The 26,350-nt window shown below is 43.0% G+C and overlaps 1 protein-coding gene across 5 annotated transcripts in view; it reads right to left on the reverse strand.

The window, feature by feature from the left end:
• GABA-B-R2 (gamma-aminobutyric acid type B receptor subunit 2) overlaps nucleotides 1-24,530 on the reverse strand; it is a 30,183-nt gene extending 5,653 nt beyond the window's left edge. For 2 of the 5 annotated variants that reach the window (XM_012378041.2, XM_067358857.1), the window contains exons 1-14: nucleotides 22,648-24,530; nucleotides 14,824-15,893; nucleotides 7,175-7,312; nucleotides 6,806-6,973; nucleotides 5,891-6,244; nucleotides 5,097-5,330; nucleotides 3,736-3,796; nucleotides 3,153-3,387; nucleotides 2,780-3,020; nucleotides 2,560-2,682; nucleotides 2,332-2,442; nucleotides 2,025-2,249; nucleotides 970-1,152; nucleotides 189-288 (exon numbers count right to left, since the gene is read on the reverse strand). In XM_012378041.2, the coding sequence (XP_012233464.1) occupies nucleotides 189-288; nucleotides 970-1,152; nucleotides 2,025-2,249; nucleotides 2,332-2,442; nucleotides 2,560-2,682; nucleotides 2,780-3,020; nucleotides 3,153-3,387; nucleotides 3,736-3,796; nucleotides 5,097-5,330; nucleotides 5,891-6,244; nucleotides 6,806-6,973; nucleotides 7,175-7,312; nucleotides 14,824-15,213 (2,563 nt within the window). In that variant the 5' untranslated portion in view covers nucleotides 15,214-15,893; nucleotides 22,648-24,530. The remainder of the gene's footprint in view (nucleotides 1-188; nucleotides 289-969; nucleotides 1,153-2,024; nucleotides 2,250-2,331; nucleotides 2,443-2,559; nucleotides 2,683-2,779; nucleotides 3,021-3,152; nucleotides 3,388-3,735; nucleotides 3,797-5,096; nucleotides 5,331-5,890; nucleotides 6,245-6,805; nucleotides 6,974-7,174; nucleotides 7,313-14,823; nucleotides 15,894-22,647) is intronic. The other 3 variants (XM_067358858.1, XM_067358859.1, XM_012378039.2) reach the window with 3 other exon arrangements.
• Nucleotides 24,531-26,350: the final 1,820 nt, after the last annotated feature.

Raw genomic sequence — 26,350 nt, forward strand, 5'->3', positions numbered from 1 at the left:
GATGTGATCAGTTTAATTAATCAACAATATTTTTAAATCGCGCAATTTTTATTTTGTTCAAGTTTGACAAAAAAAAGATGATTTTTTTTTACTCCAACCTGATAAAAATTTATTTTAAATTTACGAATGAGAATAGAGATATTAAACATGTTGCTGTTAGATAAAAATAAATTAAACAGAATATTTACCTTCTTTTTTAACGGTCTCTTCCTGCTTTGGAACCGGCAGCGTGTCGATCGTCTCTTGTGTTTCGATCTCAGTCTCTTCACCCATTCTTCTTAAAAATCCCTGAAGTAATGTATGAAAGGAATGATAAAATAATTGTTGGCCATCGCGCAGGCGTGTGCAACAATTGGCGTGTTTCTGGTCTTTTTTCAACGTTTTACGTAAACGGAAAAGCGTATGCGCGTGGGAGCATATCCGTCATAATAAATGTAGATCGTTATATACGCGGAGGATAAACTACGCGAAGTAACGATGTCGTGATTATTTATAACCGAATTGAAAGGATGGGTAGTGCGTCGTTCACTCTTCTCTCTCTCTCTCTCTCTCTCTCTCTCTCTCTCTCTGTGTGTGTATGTTTTAATCGAAGAGACCACCCTCGATTTTTCTTAAATTAGTCGAGTGCACAAATGTTTTATTAAATAGCATACATTTTGTTAAAGAAATATTTTGACAAAATTGATTTCAAAACATAAATGCAGATTAATGCCGACAATTGTTATGCAAAACATATTACACAAAAAATTTTTATTTTTTTTTTTTTAATTTAAAATTTAATTTTCAGTGAAACATTTAATTTTAATGTTAAATATTAAGAATTGATCTCTTATTTGTCACAGAATTGGAAAGGAAAGAGATAATTCTACAATTACATAAAATAGTCATTCGTGTCCAAACTTTGTAACTCTGGTGAAGTAATATTTACTGTAATACCGTTTTAAAAGTTTGATGGACGGAAAAACTTACCTGAAGCTCGGAATCCTTTTGCAACAATTGCTTCCGGAATTTTTTATTCGCCAGTTTCGCTTCCTTTAAGCGGTCATCGAGTTCACTGACTGTCGAGTCTCTTCGTATTTTCAACATAGGTCTCAGAGTCGCCCTGGTCCGTTTATTTATCGCCCCCTGTGGATTTCTGCGTAATTCTATTACCTAAAAAGTCAAGAGACTTATTTTTATCGATTTTGACCATCTTTCGTGGGTAGATATATAGAAGGATTTAACGAAAGACACAGGCTATATTTAAAAATATAAAATTATAAATTTATTAATAACAAAATATACGAATAAGAGCGTCAGAAATGCATAAGCATTAAAGTCATTAAAAAAATTAGATTTTTTCCATAATTACATAATAATTTTATCAAATACTTAGTTAATGAAAAGTTTAATAAAAGTATTTCTAATTATTTAATATGCTATTATAATCTACATATTATGAATATAATATTTTTGTATTTTGCAAATTAAAGTTTGAACTACAACTCTGCTGTTGCGCATCGTGAATTATGATCAAATCGCTTTTTAAATTTAAAGTACTTAATGGCTCTAATTATAGAGTTATATATGCGCCATAAAAGCAGATTATTTTGTATACGTATAGATTACTATGCAAACAATTATATTAATAATTATGATTTTTCGTCTTATTAACGAACTGCACACTCAAAGCTATACTTTGATACTTTGCTCTTTTATAAAAACATTAAATTAAACTGCTTAAGCTTAAAAATATATTCACGTACATAAAAATTTAGTTCTCGAAATTTTTTCAGAATTTTACATTCAATTTTTTATAATTCACGTTATTATAAATTTTTTTACACAAATATTTACATAATTGGTATTGCTAAATTTTTGAAACTTTACAATTTAGGAATAATAAATTGTATATAATTTGTGCAAAAATTTGAAATTTTTTAGTGTTGAAATAAAAAGAAGGTTTTGTACTTGCTTATTTTTTATGAGAATGTAAAATGCCGAGAACTGAAAATTTGATAGAGTAGTGAAATATATGCACATACCTTAGGAATAAAAACCAGACAAAGAGTAGCTGTACTACAAAATATAATGAACACCGCCAACATTATGAACATTGCGTCCTGTTTGTCAGTCAGCACAAAGCTTATAGCTGCACCGGTGACGCACATTATAACAACATTGTAGACGCTCATCCCCACGTATTTACTGTCATTTAATGCCGGTATACTAACGTGCCGCGTTTCCCATGCCAAAAAGGCACCGAATATCTGAAAGCTCGTCGAGCGTGAGTATCTATCAGGCAGTATTTTACTCGTCGAGGCATTTTTAGGGATTCAGGCATTGACTTACCATTAAAAGGCCCTTGTATGAATATATGCAAATCAGATAAATATTCATTTGATTGCTCTGACAATACTCGTTTTCCGGGATAATGATTATATCCTCGCTGGAAGGGTGATGCTGCAATCGAGAAGCAGCTCGCAAATTATCGAGCGTTTGAGAATTTTTGATAAATTACGGTGCAGAGGTCTCGTTAGTGTAAAGTGCATGTGCGTTTATATTTTTTTTTGTACTCACATAGGGCTCCATTTGTTTGATAGCCCGATAGAATGGATCGGCCACTTGCCACGTCGTCATGATCGTGAGATCGACGGCTAACAATATCCCGACCACCATGAACAATTGGTAATCTTTTATTACCTGAATCACGGTTAATGAGCCCGTTAACGTTACAAACGCAACAAAGATGCGCGCGCGCGCAAATGTGTTCTCGTTACACGGTAGATAATGAGTTTACCTTCTTATTGAGCTTCACATCGGTGAATATGGAGTGCACGCGCCACGTTTTCGAGAACATGGAGCCGAAGGCCAACGAGAAACCGGCCATCAGCAGCCACGCTCTAGCCGTGCAGATATACGGGAACGCCGCCACGCTCGATAATTGCGAGTCTAGTCCGAGGAAGATAACGCTGCTGTAGGTCAGCATACAGCCGATGATGATGAGGTTGTTCAGGTGGGGCGATGACATTTTGATGTATCTGCAATATCGAGTTTCGCGTGTGAGCCGCGCTCGTTAACTCTCGGGGAAAACTAATCTGGTAGCCAAATGGAGAATCCGTGTTTACGCGCGCGTGTTGCGTAATTGGTATATATTACGGCGGAGCCGTCACCTTTGATTTCTGTATCTGATATTGATGGCGAGAAAAATGGACGCCAAGACGATACCGCTGCTAGCGGCCGAGGCTAGCACCGCGTACAACGTGATGTCCACCGTCGAGTGCTCGATGATGCGAACGGTTCTGTCTTTCGGCGGCGATCTGCCGCCCCACAGCGAGGCATTGCCTCTGGTTAAATCCAGAATGCCGGTGATGCTATCGTATTCGCCTACGTTTACCTCGTGACCGTCTAAAAAACAATGAGTTCACGTTTCAACCGCATCGACGAGGTGACATCGTTTTCCAAGATTTCGAGCGAGAAACTTTGCCTCGCCAATATTTATTATATTTATGTATCAATTCTATGCGATATATTTTCGTGCGATGGAATAATTTTTTTGTCGAAGCTCCAACATGCATTTTCTGCGTATGACATATTTCTCGTTTGAACTCTATTGTATTAATTATTTTCATATGATTAGTTCGTGAATTAGCTAGTCGACTAGAAAATTTCGTTCAATGTAGTGTATTTCGGTTGTACATATTTTTTTCATTCAAACATTTCAAACGTTTACACATATCTAGAGGTGAAACTTACTTTGGAATTGTTTTAGGAGGATGTACGCTTTCCTCTCGTTATCGTAGAAGCGGACCGGCCCCTGAAAAATTTTATATATCTCGCACATCTATTTCGCGTTATTATACCGAGTAGTTACCACAGGCGATCGGGATTGCGGGTGAATCGGATTTTAAAATAAAAGCCACCGCTCACCGATTCGCTATCAGCTCATGCCAATTTGCCCCGCTAACTCGCCCGGTGGTTTGTCATGTTTTTGATTTCGTTTTAATTTCAATTCGGTTCACCGCCGGTCCCGTTCTCCCGTTTTGTTATTGCTGCTACACGTACACGTACGTGTCCCTTTTTACTATTGCATAACGTGTAACGTTATGCAATGTATGTGTATATATGAGAAATATTAAAACGTACTCAACCGCGTTACAAAGCATTACAAAGTACATACTGCGCGTTACGCGTGCATATATGAATAAAGGGAAATTTTTTTTTTTAATTTAACCAGTACGCTCCGCGCGGTTAGAGAAATGATGCATGCACTTGAGACACGGTCGGGTGCGAAAAGACGGTCAAGTGCAATGCGCGCGCGCGCCTAATGCGAATGCCACGATGTTGATTACTGAAGACTACAGCCGTTGTTTTCTCTCTTTCTCTCTCTCTCTCTCTCTTTCTCCCTTTCTCCCTTTCTCTCTGTCTACGACAAGCACAAAGCACTGGCTGTCATCGGGTTGTCGTGCGACGATCGAAAGCGAGGGTTGCCGCTCGTTTCATGAGAAAGAGAGAAACAGAGATACAGAGAAAGAGAGAAAGACTCGTAAAGACCCTTTTTCTTTATCTTCATTTTTCTTTATAAATGTCTTCCTCCTTGGATTCTCCCTCGTCTTTTTTAAACAGTTCCTCCCATTTAGCAATTCCCGGAGGCGGTTTCGCGGCAACAGTGAATGTATACTATACTCGACACGAATACCAATGCGACTTGGAACTTAAGTGGTGCGAATCAATCGACCGCAGAGAGAAAAATATTTTGCTCTGAACTGCGGAAATTATCGAGCTAAAGCGAGAAATGATAATCTCATTGAAATTCTTCTCCCTCTGCAAAATGCAGGCAGAAAGCGTCGAGAGTTTATCAGATTGATTATTTTAACGAAAAAAATAACATAAATAAAAGTCCCACTTTCATCAATATTTGTTCGACGCCGTGGCCTTCTCAGGAATCGAAATTGAAATTTGTAACGCTTGTTGGAAAAACAGCCTCTACAACAACGGTCCGTTTATGGCGGCAAGGATTTTATGTCAAATGAAATCACTCGGTAGCCTTGTGTTTCGCGCATGAAGGAGAACGAGTGCCGTCGCGGCGCGAAATTGCAAGGCGGGGGCCAGCTTACCGTGACACCGTCGAAGCTTGTATTCCTCAGGGCATCGAGGAAGAGCCTCTCCCATAATTCGTCCCTATACCGAAAGTCGGATATAGTCTGGTTACGACGGATGTGTCGTATCCTGCGCGCGACGTGTTTTACAGCCAGCGCGACCGTCCAGATACCGTCGTACGTGTATCCGTGAAACCTGGAGTACTCGGCGCCTCGTCTGGAGTTATACTCGGTTTGGTACTGGTTCGGCGTCTGGGAGAGGAGAGAAAACGCATCGAATCAATTGCAGCGGGACGCAACAGGCGTTATGCTCGCATATGAGGGAATTCAAAGAGGCACATCGCCGTCGTGCACGGCATTTCCGATTGAGCCGCCACTCGATCGCTGCGGGCGCGATTAAACGCAATTTTCGGGGAACCCATATTCGATCAGATCCGCTTTCGATACATAAATCCGCGGATCGTACCTCGCATATCGCACTTCATTTGCAAATTTTTCGCAGCAATCCGACTCGATTTTCCCCTTTCAAAAGCTCCCCGATATATTCAGCCAGTCGTATGTAATAGCGAAAGAAATAACATTCCGTTATACTTCTAGGTAATAAAGATTTGAAATTGGTTAAAGTTAAATTATACTCGCACAAGAGGGGGGAAAAAAAAAGAACTGTCTGAATGCTTCAAGTTTTACGTTCCCAGCTTTGAAATTCTAACTTACGAGTTCAGATAATTTTCAAGTTGAATGGAATTCAATTTTCGTCTCGGAGCATGGTTTTAATCGAAAACTAACAATATAGGTCCGTGCTGTTTGCTTACGATTCCGGACGTGGTGTGCTGCTCCTCGGTCGTTAGCGGAAGCAGATCCGTCAGGATGACACCGTGGAGAGCCTCAGACAACTCGGAGGGGGCGCATCCGCCGCCCGGGCGCAGCCACCACTCCCTAGTGTAAGTCCCGATGATTATCCACTGATACTTTCTGCCGTACAAGCCGAACTTATAAGCCTCACAGAATATCTGCCTGGCCCACGCCTCGTTGAAATTTCCCAAGAGTATTCTCACGTCCCTCTCCTTGAGCTTCTCGAGGGCCGTTGTCACTTCAGTAGCGAAGCTCTGTGTCTCCACGACCTCCATCTTGCTCTCATCTAGATCGGCCACCAGTCGATTGTGCACCTGGAAACCGTGCGCGAAGGAGCGCGGGCTTGAGTGTTCCTGCCGTTTCCAATTCGAGATGCTTATCACGCGCTATAACGTGAACGCATTCGCGCGTTTAGCTTGTTCAAACGAGCTGCCAGCGGCGGTAAATCTCCATTTATAATGTAAATGAAACAGTCGCTTGCATATACATCAGCCATCCGCGTGCGCACGTAGATAGAGAACGACGCGCTCGCGCGGCGGGATTAATTAACCCTTTCATTTCCCGAAGAATTGCTTTTCCAACTGTTGAGAACCGCTGTTCGAGTTATTTTCTCGATTATATTCCGCGTTTAACGTGCAAGAAATACAGGAAAATTTTCAGAATTTCAAAAAGTTTTCCATTTTTCCCAACACATTTTAATTTCTTACAAACGCGAGAGAAAAAGTGCGCGTAAAGGCCGAATGAGTCGTCAGTCTAATTACGTTCGCGCGAGAGATATGATTTTAACGAGACCATAATACGTCCGGAGCTACGGAGGAAATCTTTTCAAATCTTAGCTTCTCCTTTTACTTATTCTTATCTCGGAGTGTCTTTACCAATGAGTATCTGGGCTCGTTCTGATAAATCGTGCCGACCCGGGTCCAGTTGAAATGCACCAGCAACGCTACTCGCGGTGCGTTCAAAGCGTTTTCAGACGGCACAACTCTAAAGAAATTCGGGAAGCTATTGGTTGTGAACATAGGATGGGTGTCCGCGTAGCTGAGCTGCAACACACAATAAGGGAGGGGGAATATATTTTCATAAAGAATCTTTCTTAAAAATCTCATTTACATCTCCGTACTCTCCTCTTCGTGTACGTGTGCGTGTTTGTGTGTTTGTGCATGCAAACAAGTTAGAGTAGAGAAGGAGGTCAGTCTCTTTCATACGTCATGAATATTTACGACGACGTTTTACCATTGCATTACCTGCGTAAGGCGCCAGTGTTTCGAAGCTTTCGCTATCGGGTCCGTGACTTGTGTGCAAGCACCACCGAAGAGTATCACCTTGTGCGGCCCGTTGTGCATCATGTCGAAGAACGCTTTCATCCCGACGGCGGCGCTGCACTGCAACATGCAAGCAAGGAAATACGTAATTAGTTATTGTCATGCCCGTTGTTCGCGTTGTTAGTTCCGTTTTCAGAAGCTTGGAAAACGCAAACCGAATTCGAAAGATTTAGCTGACGTGCGGAAGAGTTCACTTAAACATCTTAAAATATCTTCAAGGAAAAAAAAGATTTAATTTTTGAAAGGTACTTTTGTACGTAATATTACACGCAAGATTGTGAAACGTGTATGGTGTACACTTTTTTTTTTACTCGCTTTTTCATCGAATGTTTGCATCAAAATGAAAAGCGATCGTTTCTTATGTCGAAAACCCTCTTGATATTTGCGGAATCAACAAGTGTTTGTTGGGGTACAGCCAGAAAATCGAGAAAAGCACTGAACTATGCATAAAATCGAGGAACATATATTATCGGAACGTTGACATCCTAATTATCGAGAGATTAACTCCGGAAACACGCGCGTCGCAATTATAATGTTAATAAACGTGCAACAATTTGTTTTTTATTTGTCTCAAAGAGTGAGAGCACAAAGCACCCCAACTATTTATATCGCAGTGGTATTTTATAATAAAACCAGAGAGAGAGAGAGAGAGGGAGGCTACTCTAAACATTCTCATCAAAGATAAAACTTTCTCGAAAGTTGTAACTTTGTAGAGATCAATTTAATATAGATAAACGCTTTGTGCTCCGTAGCTGAAATAATAATTAAAATGGCAGACAAGAAAGATCTTTGAGCTGTGAATTATTTCCGCGACGGACGATGATTGCAACTGGCATTGCATATTCCCTTTGAGTTTTGGTGTCTACATACACCTTTGATATCAGCACCATTTCGAGTGTTCTTTTTTTCACGTAGGAATTGATTCCAACGTATCACTTCTTTTTGCGCTGGTCATGGATGAGCGGATGACCCCATTTCGAAGATAAGATGTAAAAGGATATAATTATACAGATGAAAATAGAAATTCTGGTTGGACAGAAACGGAACGAGAGTCCCCATCGCAGCACTGAATGCGAAGCATTGAATATATTATGAGCGATCTTAAATTTCTGCAATCAATCAAGACTATTTTCAAGATGGAAGTGGCGCAATTCGTGAATAGTACAATATTTTCTGGACAGTTTCCATTAGTACTTTGCAATCACACTTCTTTTTCGTACTATTTCGTTATTGGTTTCGCGACCCGCTAGTTTTTATCCGTCATCAATTTTTCATTAGAATTTAAAAACGTTCGCGGAAGAAAATAGGCTTGAAAATTTTTGGAAATTATATTTGCACTTGCCGCCACCTAGATGATATTCTGTATCGAGATTATCGCGTGGCCCTCGTTTCATTTTACATCGATTTCCGATACATTGGTTATCACGATGGAGATAAAAATCCATCCTTGCAAATTACATTACGATAGTAATCCCGCGCAACGCGAAGGAAAACTCTAAGTTCATTAGTTGCTGTTTGAAGATCGCTATGCCGGGGGGAGGATTTTAAAAGAAGACAAGAAAAATAAACCTGTAAAATTCTGTTTCAAATGCAACGCTGAAGGGAACGAAAAGGAGTGTTTTATTGACTTCGAACAATAGGCGTTGCCGGGGGGTGCCGCATTGTTGCAGCAGACGGATAAAGGATAATCTGCCATCACGCATCTCTTTGTGCTCAGACGTTTCGGGTTAAATCACGGGAGTGATGTTGATTTCGCCGATGTAGCAAATTCCTTAATTATGCGATTGCGTGTGGTGAAACGCTCATCCGGAAAATTTGTTTCGGCGAAAATCATCAATTTCCTTCGCGACAGAATGAAAGGAATTAATCCATGCTACATCACTCGATTGCACGGATTGAACTGATCGGATTCCACGCGGTATTTGATAAGCGAGCAAAAAGATGGCAATGAAAAATACACGAGAATGGCCGGAAGCGTCTGCACGCATATTTACTGTAACTACTGTGTGGATACAGAGCGTATATCAAAATACATGTTGGCTCTCTCTGTGTACATTATGATTGTATTCCTCTCACAATATCCTTTCGACAAGCAATCGGAAACGATTAATCTTTCCCGTCTTCGCACAAGCTGCTCCACTTTTTGTCGTCAGCTTTCTCGAGACTCTCATAATTCGATATGTCTGAAGTCTCAGCAATTTTTCGAGCGCGAGCGCACCGTGTCGTAAATCGCGACGTGATTCTCCCGGTTCAGCGAGCGAGAAATTATGTCGAAGAAAAAGGGGAAAAAATGCTGTGTTACGACTGTTTACTTCTCTTACTTGCGAGAAAAAGAGGATAATTCTGTCATGTGACTATACAAACCGACTATAAAATATATATGTCGCGCGTTACTGCATTGCACGTCGGACTTTATCGAAAGAATGTCGAGTATATTTAAATAGATAATCTAGCTGCATTCTTCCGTTCCGGTTTCAGCGGATGTTTTCAGCACGTGCAGAGAAATTTTTCGATCGGCTAATTTTTTCATCCATTCGTATTTCCTGTTTCGCGAGAAAGCTTATACGAGCGAAATGGCGATTCGAGTCAACAATAATAACTTGTACATTTTTAAGAGGATACTATACGTGTATTATTATTCGAACGTAGGATAAAAATCTACATTTCTCTCACGAATACTCATAATCGAGAAAGCGCGTAAGTGAGCCACTGAATATTTTACGTTGAATGGCTCTACAAATCTCTTCGTTTCTCAAAATGAGAAAATTGTGATTTACACCGCTGTTCCGCTCAACGACTCGTGCGCGCGCGGGCGCAATCGCATTGTTTTTCATAGCCGTCGCGCGGCCCATAGCACGTTCGCATAAATTTACATCTATAATTTAAAGCGCGCGCGAATCCACGCCGCCTCCTCGAATGCAGACGTCAGCCTCGAAGGGGACCTAATTCCGCGAGACTCGCGCACGAGTTCGTATGGGTGTTCGCATATAGTTCCAGACGCTGCATAAAGGTAAACGTAAAGTTTTCCCTCGAAGTTGCAGTCGCGGTTGGGTATCCTTGACTCGATGTGTGCACTCATACTTCTGGAAGTTTTCTCTGCAATTTCCCCACGTCGTCTACGTCGGCAACTCAAGAGGCGTCATATGCAGAGCGGCGCATAGACGGAGAGCACACAAAAACTTGAACATTTAAAGTCTGTTTGGAAAATAAAGGGCGCGTTTGCGCAAGCGATTGTCGGTGTTGTCGATTCTTACATGTTATCGAATCGCGAAGAATCGCGTCGCGGGATCAAGCAGAAGAGGATTCTGCGGAATTTGCGGCGATCCCGTTGCCATCGCGGCGGTAAACAACGCGATAAATCGTCCCGCGTCGATAGCTTCTAATTCAGCGGAAATTGAGATACAAGTGGCGGTTGCTGTGCTGGATGTATCGACCGATGCGCAACATCGGCGACGGCTGGCAAAGGCAAAGCCCCCACCGAGTCCCTCGGGACAATGCGTTCACCCGTCAAATATTCGACGGATCCAAATGCGTCGCATTTGCGTGACGAATTTTGCTCGGCGCTGTGATTTCAGAGCGAGCTTAATTCTCGCTTCGTTGTACAGCAAAAAATTGTGTCGCTTTTATTCTCCGATTATCGTTGTAATAGAGCGAAAACACCGTACATCGTCAACATCAAGTTTCATTAGTATTTTGTTGAGTAACGTACACTTTATCCGGCGACTCTTTTTACTGGCACCATTTCGAGCAAGGAAAGAAATTAATTATTAATTAATTAATAATTTGAATTGGTTGCTCGAATTGCTTTTGCATTGAATTTGCTTGAGCATTATCGGCACAAGAGTTGTTAAAAACCGATAAATTATTAGCTTACTTGTACTTAAATTTTCTCTCATCGTATATATCTTTCAATCTCACTTATATCAAATTCAACACAAAAACTGAATATTTCAATATTTTTGACATTTATTCTATTTGATTTAAATATTATTATTGGGGTGTAACGTTACAAGAGGATATGCTATCTGTTATCATTTCAGACAAATTCGTTCAGCCGTTTTCAATTGATGACAAATTGATTGACAAGTAGATAGCAATAAAACTGATTGATTGACAATTGAACGATTGATACATACAGTGAAACAAAAATGGTAAGACAGTTAATTGACATACTAACAGACAGAAAAGTATTCATTATTATACTTGATTAATTAGTATTGTGAAAATATTAACTTTATATCTAATAGTTTCCAATTAATGTTGCTTTAAATAAATAAATATACAAATTTGTTCTTAGTTTACTTACTATATCGATAAAAGCTTTATTACTATATGGATAAAAAATAACAAACACTAATAATTACTAATAATTAATAAAGTTGATGAAGCTTATTTTCAGCACGTTAAAATGATAAATAACACTTTTTAATCCGCTAACCTGTTAAAATATAATTAGAAAATATAGATTTTCTATTACAAGATATTCGTTGAAGAATTTTAATGGCAATTTTTGAAGTGTAAAATTTCTCCGAAAAGAGAAGTCGATAACGCTCGGCGATAGACAGTGGCACGAACATGATCGTATACGGTCCGTTGCTATTTTTATGCACCTGACGTCGAGACGCTACCGCATGATAATAATAACACAACAAAACAGCTTTTCACGATTAAATAACGTTAATGTTGATCTATTTACGCCATTCTGTTAATCATGTGTATTCGATAAAAAAATTAGATAAATATATAAAAAGAATATATAATGCAAAATAATTTCAAATATTTTCCCACGTATCTTTATTCATAAATATGCGATATCTTATCTGATATATTCGATCAATTTTCCATCTTTTCTTATTCCGTTTCTATTAATACATACACAAGTTTCTCATCGATAAAAATCGATTCATTCCTTGACCTAAATTTCAAATTGTATTTTCAAACGTCACATCTTTTGCATATCAGAAAAAGGCGCAGAATATTGAAATTGTATGAAAAATCTTAAAAGAATTCCGGTCAGTCATATTCAATCTAAACGGAAAATACAGGGTGTGCCAGACTACACAGTATCGACTAATAGCAGATTTCCGAGGTCATTTGAAGACGAAACTTTTTACACTATGTCGAGGCTGTAATAGTTTTCAAATGAAGAGTGTTGAAAGTTGATCAATTAGATTGTCAAAAATTTACATACTCAGGCATATTGATTTTTATATCCTTACCATGTGACAAAGCTCAGAAATCTGCTATTAACAGATGATATAGTTTAAAACACTTATTGTTAGTACATTTTACATTATTTTCAAATCTATTTTCTCAATGATATTAAAAAAAAAAAAAAAAACAAATTGAATTGACGGCACGATGCGCAACATCGAAGTTGTTGTCTGTATTGCGTTCAATACAAGTCCTCCTTAGTGCGCAAAGTGCATGGATTCCTGTAGAAAAAAATTCTTTCGGTCGCGTGCGCAGCCACTCATGCAGCCGTCGAGGTGAGTCTGTCACAGAACGCCGACGGTGCATGAATTTCTTCTTAGTCCGTATTCGTATATTTGCTGGAGTGACAGACGTACGTCACCGTACTGCAACTTCATTTGACGATGAATTTCAATAGGTTTCATGCCTGTACTATTCAAAAACAGCGTAAGTTCTGTGACAGACTCACCTCGACGGTGCATGAATGGCTGCGCACGCGACCGAAAGAATTTTTTTCTACAGGAATCCATGCACTTTGCGCACTAGGGCGGACTTGTATCGAACGCGACAAAGACTGCATGGAAAAATTATACAAGTGTGGACCATTTTTGTTCAACAAATTGTGAGAAAACATATTTAAGGTTTTCATTTGACTCACTCTAATGCAGTCAAATTATAGCAGCGTTAAAGGTTATAAATAATTATCACGCACATTAAACTGTTACTCATCTTTTATACAAATATCTAATAAAAGAATTATATCTAATTTATATCTAATAATAATAAATATTAAAAATTGCAAAATTTTTTACTAAATATTTACAAGTTTCTATGTGCGTTACATTGTATAATATTTAACGTACAATATTTTGCAAATAATAATGATTACTTATCCTAAAGTTGCTCCGCCAGCGTTTCGATTCCCCTCCTGAATTCTTCTCTCAGTCTTCCTTAAATTCTCTAAGGCATTTACACGCGTTCGTGACCTGAATACAAAAATCGCACGACGTTTTAAACGGCATTCTCGATACGTATTTTGTCATTCGGACAAAATAAAACTCGAATGCCATTGCACGGATTATACGTTCTGCGTGAGTGTAACAAGTAACGGCGAGAGTGAGATTGAAAATTGTAAGGGAAATGATAAGGGTAGCACCATTGGAGAGGATAACGCGTCGATATGGAGCGATCTGCCTCGTACTAGGCACCGCCGTGCGAATAACAAAGGTGTAATAAACATATCAAAGACAAGGTCGCGCCGTTTCCGACTTCGACTTTGTTCTTGATAAGTTTATTGCATGGCGGTACCTCGTACAAGGCAGATCGTTCCATATCGACGCGTCATCCTCTTCAATAGTATTATCCTTATTTCTCGTACTTCTCGATCCTACTCTTTCCGCCATTACTTGTTACGGACGCGCTGAGTGTCGAACGTATAATCCGTGCGACGATATTCGAGCTTTACTTTGTCCGAACGACAAAATACGTGTCGAGAGTGTCGTTTAAAATATTATGCGATTTTTTTATTCATGTCGTGTGAGTGCCTCAAAGAACTGCAAGAAGGACTGAGAGAAGAAGCCTCAGGAAGTGCGCTGGCGGAGTAACTTTAAGGTAAATAATCATTTTTTGCTATGTTTCATTTGCAAAATATTGTACGTGGAATATTATGTAATGTGACGCATGTAGAAACTTTGAAATTTTTAATATATATAATTATTAGATATAAATATATAATTCTTTAGATATTTGTATAAAAGTTTAATGTGCGTGATAATTGTTTCTCGAATAATTATTTTAAACGTTACTATAATTTAAGTGTCCTTGGTAGATCAATTTGTGAACAACTTTAGTGTTGTAAATCGTGCGGTAAATCAATCCAATTTGTTTTCTCTTTGTTAATATTATTGAGAGAACAGATTTAAAAATAATGTGAAATATACTAAGTATTTCAGATCACTCGTTAATATCAGATTTCTAAGGTTTCTTATATAATAAGGATATAAAGATCATAATGCGTAGCTGAGCGCGTGAATTTTTGACAATTAATCAAACTTAAACACTTTTCGCTTAAAAACAATTGCAGCCCTGATATTTTAGTATAAAAAGTTCTGTCTCCAAGTGACCTCAGGAATCTGCTGTTAACCAGATACTGCTGGTCTGACACATTCTATACATCAAAAATAATGGCAAAGAAAGTTACGAAACGAGCTAGTACTTTATCAACAATACTTTTAACAATTTCTGTGCTGACATAAGATATCGGTCAGACAAACACAAACAATCCAATGCTTGAGATAACTCGAAGAATAATCTTTATAAGGGGAATTGTTACAATGGGAACGAAAATAAGAAAAGGGTATAAAGAAAACAAACCTTACCTCCGTGTCGTTCCACCACATGTGTAGCCGATAGTCCCTGAGTATCGTGGGATGCTCGTTGATGTGCTCCACCGCGAGCTTCACCGCGGGCATGACACCACGGCCGATGTGGCCCTCCGGCACGTGAATGCCGTACGGGAAGAAGCCCGCAATGTAGACGTCGCGCTTTTTGCTGCTGCCGAGGTTGATCGGCTTCTGCCCGGCGCACTGGCCGATCAGCAGCCAGCAGCAGCAGCACGCGATCAACAGCACCAACGAACGATTCGCCGTTCCGCCGGCGATCGCCGCAGAAATCCATCCGGTCGTCCTCATCCCGTCCCGTTCTCTCTTCGCCTTCATCCGGCCAGCCCCGACGACATCCTGCGATGCGGACGCGATGCGCGTTTTCATCTCGAGCTCTTCCGGGTCATCGGGTGCGAGCCCGATAAACCCGACGTGACGCTCGTCGCCGCGCGTCTTTCGATTTTTGTACTCATGACGACAAACGACACCGGAAGCAGATACTCGACACACCGGCGTGATTTTCCCCACGATCGATTTACTACAACGATCGCCTCCGTTCCCGGGAACGAAGTGACGCGCGTTGCATGTTGCGTCGATCGGTATTGTTGAACACGTTTACACGATCGCGATTGTTGTCGTAGAAAATCCGAATGGAACACCGAATCGTCCGATACCGATTCCAAGCATAATTATTCAAAGTGATAATCATACATCCGAGTCAATACGAAGTCGACTTAGATAAATATATTTTTAATTACAACAACATTCGTCTGTCAAATCAGATAAGCCGATCGCCGGTCGTCTTCGCTGACTGAAACCGGTTAAACAAACAGGTCGGAAACCTGAGTTTTGTAGGCCTGGCATCCGATACGAGCACGACAGCGGAAGGAATTGCCGATATTTTGTATCGGGCGCGTTGTTAGTTCGCGCTATTGCCAAGACAGTCTCTCATTATAAACGTTGCATTCCGCTAATTCCGCGCGCGAGCCTTTATCTCACTGCTTCATTCCAGGCGATCACACTAACGTCGATTGTGCTCCATCGCGACTAACGCCTCTCAGTTGCATCTGCAAACAAACCCGAGTCAACTAGTTATTTGTTTTGTCAGATTAGAGCACGCGAGTTTTGTAAAAGGGGTGCGAAGTAAGCTAAGAATAGTATTAGTTTCACTCGCCTCGTCTATTTCCGACGAGTCGAGTCGAGTTAGTAATAGCTTTGCGGAGGATTAATGAAGATTAATGAAGAACAAGGACAAGGTTAATGAAGAATAATGAGGATTCACGTGAAGAAAAACGGAGTAACGGAAAATCTTATGTTTACGTATCCTAGAATCGCTGACCTTGATTTTATCGACATGCATTTTTATTTGCGATACATTTACTCGGAGGAATGCAAATGCGATGCAGGTTCCGCCAACGTTCTTCTAAGACCACAAATAAATAAAAGATCTCTTTCCGAAAATAAATCATTTGAATCTGTTTTAGTACCTGTTATCGCACGTGTCGCCGTTCACGCGCGTGTCGTAATGTGTGTCATATCCGAAATTAGAGCTTTATCTCGCGCGGCGCCGTTGCATCGCTCGGGAGAAGGCGAGAGATTTAAGGACAACTCTCGTCCCTCGCGCACTATCAAAGTAGATAAATAAAGTTCGAGATTCTATCTAAAGTTTAATCCCCACAGCCGCGAGGCGCTATCGAGCCGGGCAAAGGGATGAAACCGCTTTACATTGTCGCCGTTAACTTACCAGCTCCGACACTGCCGACCTGGCCCACTTTCCGCCGCCATCGCGGAACGTGCTTGATCCGCGCGATGCGAACTTGATCCCTTCAGAAATAACATATCCTCGAGGCGAGCGCGAATTTAGCGATCTCAGGTCGCCGGCATCGTGCGCACTTCTCAGTTTCTGTCGACGTGTTTGTCGACAGAAGCGGTAAACGATCCTTTTTTTTTGTGTGTTTTTCCGCCGGAAGCTCTCTCTATCCCCTGGAAACGCGCGCGATAACATACTCGATTGCATACGGAATCGAATAAATCTATTTACGTCGATACGAGGGGCGCTTCTTTTCCCAGTTCGATAAAAAAAAGTCGTCGCTGCCGGGGAAATCTTATACACAACAAATATGATACAATATATTTCAATTGCAATCACTGAAAGCCGAGCTTCCCGACCGCTCGTGAGCTAATTAATAATAATGTCGCGTTACTATATATTTTACACGAGCCAACGACACTGTCGTATTATCATCTTACAGGATTACCGGACGGTGAGGGATGATCGGGAAAATTGAGATGGAAAGGGCCGGCTTTCGGAGAGGATTGATGGCGTTGTTCGGAATGGGTAAGATTATAGGGATGTTAATGGCTGAGGAATCTATCCATAATGAACATGGATTTGAGGTTTAATGCAGTTACCGAGTGAGAGGAAGAGGGATGTATGGATAGGGGAGAGTGAGACGGAAAAGCCAATCGCAGTATTTCGGGAATGTGTGAAATGGGCGGGAGGAGGGATATGTCAAAGCGCTAATGCCCACAGGACGCATTATATTTGGGAATGAGGGCGAAGGGTTTCGCTGCTGTTGCTTAATAATTGAAAAGGACACTGGAAACGCTTGAGGTCGTGCTGAAAACTTTTTTTTATGGGGACGCCCGCACGGCGCAAGAATAAAGAATGAGATTGTGCGAAAAGAGCGAGGGGGAGAGAAAAGTGGGGAAAGTCAACGGGTGCGATTTGCCACTAAATTTATACAAATATCCTTTTATTTTATCGCGACTGTCCAACTTCAGGGCGAAGGGATACCCCATCTTTAAGTTTTCCTCGAAGTAATTTTTCAATTTTTTTTTTCCCCAGCCACCCGCGCACTTTTGTTATCCCGACGCAAACTTCTCGTGCCTGCTTGATAAACATCTTCGAGACTCGGCACGAGATCTGCACATTCCTTAAATTCGAACTTCCGCAAAAATATATATGCGTTACGAAGAGCCACAAAAGTGTATGCGCGTTAAGAACTTTCTTCGGAACTATGTTGAACCTGATAAGTTAGGCGGGTCGCGTGGCAGCATTAGCGGAGCGACCATTTCGTTCAGCGAGATTTCAAGTTATGCGAGACAATAACTTTAATAGCAGAAGTACGAGAGAAACTTGCAACAATCAACCATTTGTATCTCGCGGTGAACTTCTTTGTTCCAATTCTAATTTTTTTTATTGCCTGCGTCTATATATTTCTACAAATCTAACGACGAATCAAATTGAGATGGGGAAAAAAAAATCTTCCCGCGATAAACGCGAGTGGAAAACGCTTGAGGCCAATCAGAGACCTTCTGCGAAATTAGAGCTATAAAATTTGAACGTGTTTCGATCGTTGTCACGATTGGCCGATGCGTCAAGAACATCGTAGCTCGCAGAACGACCTCGTGCAGTACTTGAAATGACGATCGATGAATTCCTAGTCGACTTGCTATCTTTTAGAACTGTACATCGATGTTCTAGCCCGACGGTGTAGAACATGAACGTTATTAAAGCCGCTTAAAGCGTTCATCGGAGTTTCTCCAATGATGCGCAATGAAATTTAAATTCCAAGCGGGGCTCTAATCAGTATTCTGGGAAGATCTTGAGTACGATATTAATACAGAACTCGAAGACTAAGTTACTCCTTTTGACCATTCAAACGTCGCCGACCTCGTAGCATTAACGAGGTGGAAGTAGCTTTGAAATAATTCAACATCCTGTCTTCGCTCTTTGTCTCAGGACTCTTCCGAGAAAACTTATCAGAGCGATTATGCAATTACAAGACCGGCGCGCAGCTGCAAGAATTTTTGCAAAAGTTAATTACGTCAGTTATATATCGGCGACGGGCTAAATCCGATTGACTGAATCCGATCGCGAGGAGAGAATAAAAGTGCGAGGGTGGGCCGTTACGGCGTCTCCCAAGTATGCAAAGGTTAAATGTAACATCAATACATTTTTAATCGCGTTTCTGTCATCCATCGCGCAATTCCGTCTCACAGGCAATTCGTTATTCGTTCGCATTTAGTACTTAACGGATTCATTCGAGAGCCACTTTCCAGTCTCATTGTCAACAATCTCGACCGATAGCTTCGGCTGTGCATCGGGTGAAACGAGGGAGAGGGAAAGAGAGGAGAGAGAGAGAGGAGAGAGAGAGAGAGCACAGTATTGTGTCGTGCCAAGTGCCTTGCTGAGATGACCTACAATTGCTGTTTAAGTGGTTCGGTGCAAAGCTAGTTATTACACAGTAGTAAATGGTCATGTTCAATTTTCGGTCGCGAAATACTCTCCTCGGGCTAGACTCCTCCAGCTTTCCCGACGACAAAGGGCGCGCAAAGGCGTTTCGAGCGGTAAACATCGCGCTTTCTCACAAGAACTGTCAGACAGTTCTCCGAGTGTTTTTTTTTTCCCCCGAGTTTATGCGCCCCGTGTTACATTTCATTGTGCCTCGCTATCGCGATTCCACAGACTTTTCAGAAGGGCTACTTCTCTCTCTTTCTCTCTCTCTCTCTCTCTCTCGCCGAGGCGCCGGTGTCTATTTTTAACTTTCGCCGCGTCGACAACGACGACGATTACTCCTTGTTCCGACCGAGTAATTCTTCTCTCTTCCGGCGAGATCTCATGGCATTCAAAGTTTTCACTCGAGGAACGGCACGGGGGGAAGGGATTGTTAGCTTAACCCTCCATCACCCGCGTCTCTGCGTACACCCGGTCCCGGGATATTCCTCGCCAGTGCGCGCACACAGCCACTTTAAACAAGGGAATACTGCCGGCAGAGGTACCGTGCGCCACACGGCGCCCGTCGCCGTTCCCCGGGATCTTCAGGGTACACAAACACTTTAGCCGCCTTTTCAGCTTCGATAATGCAAAAGAGTACTCGCCGGGACGGGAAGAGGAATATAATTTTCTCAATTTAGCCCGGCTACGTGTTTATCGCGCCGCCGAGGTATCGAACGCGAGCATTTAAATACTCGAAGTCCGTATAGTCCCTCTCGCGCGTCAAATGTTTTCTCCGCGCCCGTATATATACAATATTCGAACAAAAATTTCGAGCACACAGGCGTTTCCGAAATGAAATGCGATTTCGCTGTTACAATATTGCTAAAAAGTCGTGGAGTTTCTATACGCGAACTCCGGCTTTACAAAATGTCAAAGTTTTTATCGCGATTTATATTAAAAGCCAACTGAGAGGGAGTTATATAAATATAGATATAAAAATTCTTTTTTTTTTTTGTCTAAAAGGATTATGAAATTTGTTAATTTGGAATGGGCGTGAGATGACGAAAATTTATTAATTCTACGACAGCTTCCGACTAAGCGAGATGTTGCTCCGCTATCGTTTTCGGTATATGCTGCATTATTACTTACAAACGCATGCATATTGCACGCCCTTTGACCCATGGGAAATATAAATTGTTACCGAACCGATTGTCTCTAAATAATTAATCTCGCCAAACTGGTTGCTGCGACCGCACTATCGTCCCGTTCGATCGATATCGAATAACGAAACTGTCAGAAATAAAACACTAGTTGTTAAGCCGAGGTTGAAAAATGATGGTGCAAGGCGGACAGAGTCGCGCGCAGTTTGTCAATTTTTCACGCAATCGCTCCAGCATCGCCTTGGAATTTGTTTTCTCCGAGAGCTACCACAGTCACGGTTTGCTTTCTCCCTCTCCAATTCCTTTCTTCTTCTTCTCTTGCGCTCTTTTTCTTGTTTTTTTCCGGAAATAAGTGCGGAAGTATCAGCGGAGTAAACTCAATGCACTCCTATTGATCCCGAAAACAAATTCCAGGACAATCTGAGAACTGGAAAAAATTGACCAAATATGCGCGGCGACGCTCTATTCAGAGCTGGCCAGTCATGCGCGTCATCGTTTAGCTCAGCTTAGCTCCATTCACTTCAATATTCTCAGTGTCTTTCGAGTCTTTGTTTATAAAGAGAGAATTTTATATTCTCGGCGAACACGTAACTTCCGCACAGACATTTTAGAAACTTTGAAAGACACACGCACGAAATAATTTCCATCTTTACATCGCTTTACACATCCTAAATCATTTTGCGCGTGCGTTATTGATTTATTTGCTAAATTATTAAAAGCCTCAACTCGACCGAACAATGTAAGATCCATTTTCCGGATAAATAGATTATAAAAATAGGAGAAATAATACTAATACCACAATTTTAAAGCTATATGTTTATTTATCAGAAACGGAGAGAAAGCACGTTGATGATCGAGTAGGATTTAAGAGTCGGACCAGTGCTGAATGATCCTCGTCGACGTGATCGTTTGTAAGATAGATATCGCGGACAATGGGCATTCATGTACCATCTCTCGAGCGAACATTGCCCGGAGCAATCTCGATTTCTGTGACTTATCGCGAGTAGTAATATACTTGTCGAACGGTATCAACTTCCTCGACGCAAATCGCGATCAAAGGCGGCGATTGTTCGCCCCTCGATCTCTTAGAATACACAGTACGCGTGTGCTTTCAAGTTTGGAGAATCGCGTAACCGTTTCCGATTGCGTCAAATTTTATTTGCATTTTTTTCTCTCGCAGTATTTATTCACACGAAATAAATTCAATTCCGGAAACAAGCGGAGATTCGTAAAAAGATAATTAAATTACCAAGTCCGTATGTATGAGATTGAGTTTGAATATCACGCTGAATAAAACCGTAGGATAAAAATAGTGACGTTATTAAAGGATAAGCATGATTCCGTGCTTCGCAAATTCCTTTTCATGCAAATTCTATCACATTGATAATCCAAAGTTTCTTTTTCCTCAGAGCAAAAGAACATCTATAGATGGCTTAACCGGGCGGCGACTTAATTAAGGCGACGTAGAACGTTCGGTCACACTACTATTTAATCCATTCATAATTTCATTATGATACGTCATTGGGTAATTAGATAGATTAGACAGATAGAACTGCGAGCGTGGAGCGTGTCCCTGTCCGCTACGGCTAATTAATTCTAGCATAAAGTAGGCTTGCTATAACGCTGTGTGCGTTTGTCGCCTTTGATCGCGCAGTGTTCGTCTAAAGCGCGACATTTATTTTTCATTCCCCGGTTCGCGCGTTTCTCGGTAGGGCATGCGTTATCTATCGATCATCGACGAAGGCTGCCGGTATGCTGTAAAATTTAATAAAATGTCCGCAGGACGAGGTGAAAGACATACCCGTGCTTTTAGTCGTGTGGACGCAAAGCTCCAATATTTGCGTTAATTGTATTATAATTAATCGAATTTCGCATTATTGCACTGCTACCATGCGATGTCGTAGAACGCAACGCAACGGCGCAATGATATTTGAATTCGATTAATTATAATAATACAATTACCGCAAATATTGAGGCTTTGCGCCTGCACGCATGCGAGTGTCAACGACCACAAAACTGATTACGGTTTTAATTCCTTTATCCTTTGGATGTAACCGAAATCTAGTTTCGATATTCTCAAGTGCGGATTTGAAATTTTCCAGTGGCCGACTCCGCACAAAGCCTGTTGTTGTTTATATCAAGTGCAGCAGTGACGGGAATGAGGAATTTAATTCCAACTTGAGTGCTCTTACTCTTTCGAAATTTATCAAGATCGAGCTTCGAGCTTTCCAAGCGCACCGTAATGGAAATCTCATTCTAGTTTTAAGTCTTCTTAATCTTATCAAATTTGTAACGAATTCCAATCTCGTTCTTCGGAGAAAAAGAGATTGTGAGAGAGAGAGAGAGAGAGAGAGAGAGAGTAAGAGGGGGGAGGAAAGGGCAGAGGAAGAGCGCGCGATAGTGACAAAATTCAGAGATACACCGCCAACTCAGACGTACCTATCGATTCGTAATTGCTCTTGATTCCTCTTCTTGCGTTCTGCGTTCTCGCGTGCCGTGCCGATCCCGGTAATTGCCCCCGTGAACGACGAAGAGGCGCGAAGAAGAGCCTCCGCTATTCCCGGGAAGGAATTGATCGCGATAGCACCGCCGGCGATTATCCCGCACACCTGCCACGCGCCGAATTGTCATACCACGTATCTCGCGCGCCGCCGTTCCGAATATCGCCAGTTCGCCAGCCGATGAAACCGCTTAACGCCCGGAAATTAACTGATTACGATAGTGTCGTCGAGCGCGTATCCCCCTCGCTCGCGCGTGCAGTCGCACGGGGGGGGGGGGGGAGAAGATCGCCGTGCACACGATCGGGTGTTACTACTTACTCGTCTCGCTCGATCCCAATCTTCGGCCCGATCTCTCCCTCGCCGATCCTCGGTTTAATATCGGACGACCGGCCGACGTGATTCCCGAGCCAGCTGAGAGAAATTAATTACAGCCCGCGCCGGCCGCGTCGGCCAATCATCGCGCGCCTCCTCCTTGGAATCCTCGCGGGATCCGCGCGGAATGTAATCTTCCACTGTCCCTTGCTCCTGATTGTCGATCAACGATTGAGCGTGTCGCGACGAGGCCGCGCTGTGCGGCCGACTCGTGTGTATGAAAAAAAGAAGGAGAGCGCGGCTTTCCCTCGTTCGATCGTCGGTGAAATTGATTTGGCGTTTTGCGTACGCTTAGAGAGAGAGAGAGAGAGAGAGAGAGAGAGAGAGAGAGAGAGAGAGAGATGCGGGCTCGCGCGCTTGTCGCAAGCGCGCATACAGCACGATGCTGCGGCTGACGCGGCTGACGTTCGAGCGAGAACGGGCGAGAAGCGTGAGAGCGGTTTCTCCCCGACGCACTTCGCTACACTTCTCCGCGTGAACGCACGCGGTTGAGGCTCGACCAGGCTCGACCGGCACTCGACGCGCGCGGCTGCGACCGCGACACCCGACCGCCACCACCGACCGCTGGCTGCTGGCTGGCTGGCTGACAGGCAAGTTCGACGGGTCGGGCGCGTGCCAAAGCGGGTGATTGACCGGGTTAGACGCGTCAACGTGGATCAAGGTCCACAAGGCGGGGAGAGAGTGATTCGGTGGGGTGATTTCGACGCGCGTACGACGGCCGCACGAATGCACGCAACTGAAATCTCGGTGAGAAAGCGGTACGAGCGAGACACACCATAGTCGTATAGATAGGATGTCTAGAGACGGGCCCGCAAGGTTAGCCAGCCGCCACACGGATAGGGTCGATAGGGGGTTTTCCCCGCCGTCACCGCGTCCACGCGCCGTCGGAAGGCCGAGCAGGCGGCTGCTGCTGCTGCTGCTACTGCTACTGCTGCTGCTGCCGCTGCTACTGCTGCCGCTGCTACTGCTGCTACTGTCGTCGCGCCTCAAATGCAGCTTTACTACTTGGTGACGGTTGGCGGATTCGCAGCGACCGCCAGGCGGTGGCGGCGGCGGCGGCACGACGTCATCGTCACGACGACAGCGATTTATGACGCCCTTGTTCGCGCGCGTCGACGAGAAGTTTCCGACGCGGCGGACCTCCTCCGCGACACGTTCCGCTTATCGGGGGTGCAAAGCGCGCGGCGAATGCCGCCGCGGAAGAGAGAGCGATAGGGATCGATCACGCCGCCACCACACGACGGCGCTCTCGCACGGTCGTCCGCCGAACTGACGAGCCACCCTGAGAACCGTGGGCACACCGAACTCGCGGCTCACCCCTCCTCGCCGCGCCACCGAACCCCGTCGCCTGCCCCCTCTATCTTGCCCGACTATCCTCTCCACTCTCTTTCCAACCTTCCCGCGACTACACCCTCGTCCTACCCTTCGTCCGTTCGCGCACCTTCCTTCCTCGCCCAGCGCGAAGGGGCGCGCTCCGTTTGCCCCTCTACCGTGCCCGCTGCTCGTCGACGCTGTCGCGGCCGTCTCCCCCCCGTGGTCCCCGCGCTCTCCGCGGGGATCCCTACCACACCGGCGAGTAGAAAGAGGCTCGATCGGGTCCGCCGTGCGACCTCACGTTCCGACTTCGCTTTGCCGCGCCGCGCCGCGCCGCCCCGGTGGTGTCTAAGAGGGATTTTGCGGGCGGAACCTCGCCAAGTTATAATTGTTTCGGTAAATCGAGCAAATACGATGTATTGACGAAAGAAACTGATTGCCAAGTGACGATCCCTATTAGCGTGTCCCTTTCTGGTTTCTCATTCATGTCCCGCTTTCCCCCTTCATAATGACTTCACATTTCGTGCAAATTCTGCAAAGTTTAAACCTCTCTTTTTTGAAGCGAATACATATCGGCGTCGTTTCCACGTGTCGAGATATCTGTAGGCAGTCAGATATCAAGCGAAACATATTAATTATTACTCTACACGTAATATTTCAATCGCAAAGGCATTGCATTTGACATTTAAAATGTAAAATAGCATTGCTATTTGCAATTTTTTGCCGCAATTTCTCATTGTCGGCAATTAGTCGACAATTGCGCAAATACATACTTTCGAATATTCTGTTTTTGTCTGTTTAAATATTACTGCACACTGTGCTATTCACTTCACTCTACTTCGCTCGCGATTCCTCACCGCGATAATTTAACCGCTCTCTTCGGCAAGGACCACCCCTTTTGAGGTACATTTCCCGATAATTTGATCGCCCCTGCGAGACTATCTTTTCTCTTCTCTCGATTTCCCATCTCGCCTTCTCCGCGCTTGTCCGTGCGTTCTCTTTTTTTTTTTTCTTCTTTTTTCTATCGCTATAGATACTACTCAGAGTCAAGCAGTAGATAGACTCAGAAATTCACGCTCATCCGTCCGTCCGTCGGCGGATGACGGCACGAATTACCATTGACTCTTAATGCAATTACCAATAGGTCGTTTCGTTCCCCTTTGCGAAGTCACTCGATAGTGACACGAACAAACGGCACAGTACGTTACAGTACTCGGTTCTTTTAATGGAAGCTTCGTCTCTTAATGGAAGCGAGAAACGTACGTGATCGGATGAATGAACGCGCATTGACGGATTGGTCGATTTCGCTTAAATTAAGATCGCGGATTAAATTGACAAACTGAAGCGCTATAAACGCTATTCTTGCTCGCGTTTCGACCTCGCACCGTAACACAAGAATATTATACTTAACCCCCACGATATATCACTCACGGCTATAAATCGCGGGCCGACAAAGTTATTCTGCGCGTCGTGCTAAGGTCGAGCTATTTCTGCGATTGTAAGTTACTATAATCCAGAGAGACTTAATAAAATAATCTTCCGAGAATCATATCTAAGCGTTTCCACGCTCGCGTGTCCCACGGCTGTTCTCCTAATCTCGATTCGACAGAAATAATTACGCCGGACTGCGGGCTTTAATGGAAAAATGTCATAACGCGATGTATTTGCAAATCGTTTTAATGCTATTCAAGATGGCGAAGCTCGCCTGTCACGCCCCAATAAACGCCAGACTGATTTTCTACGTTATACAGCGCGATATCGTCAAAACATAAAATATTGCATATATCTTCTCACGCATGCGATAGCCTTGAATTGACGTTCGCGTGCATGCTCTCGACATATCGTTACCGCCTGTCACGATGCTCTAATTTTTGTACTGTAGCGCAAAACGTATGGGGCGCATGCTCGCGAGCAGCAATAACATTTATCTATAGGTACACGTGTGTCTATAAAGG

This window comes from Linepithema humile, chromosome 7 (genome assembly GCF_040581485.1).
Source record: "Linepithema humile isolate Giens D197 chromosome 7, Lhum_UNIL_v1.0, whole genome shotgun sequence".
In the NCBI taxonomy this organism is placed as follows: domain Eukaryota; kingdom Metazoa; phylum Arthropoda; class Insecta; order Hymenoptera; family Formicidae; genus Linepithema; species Linepithema humile.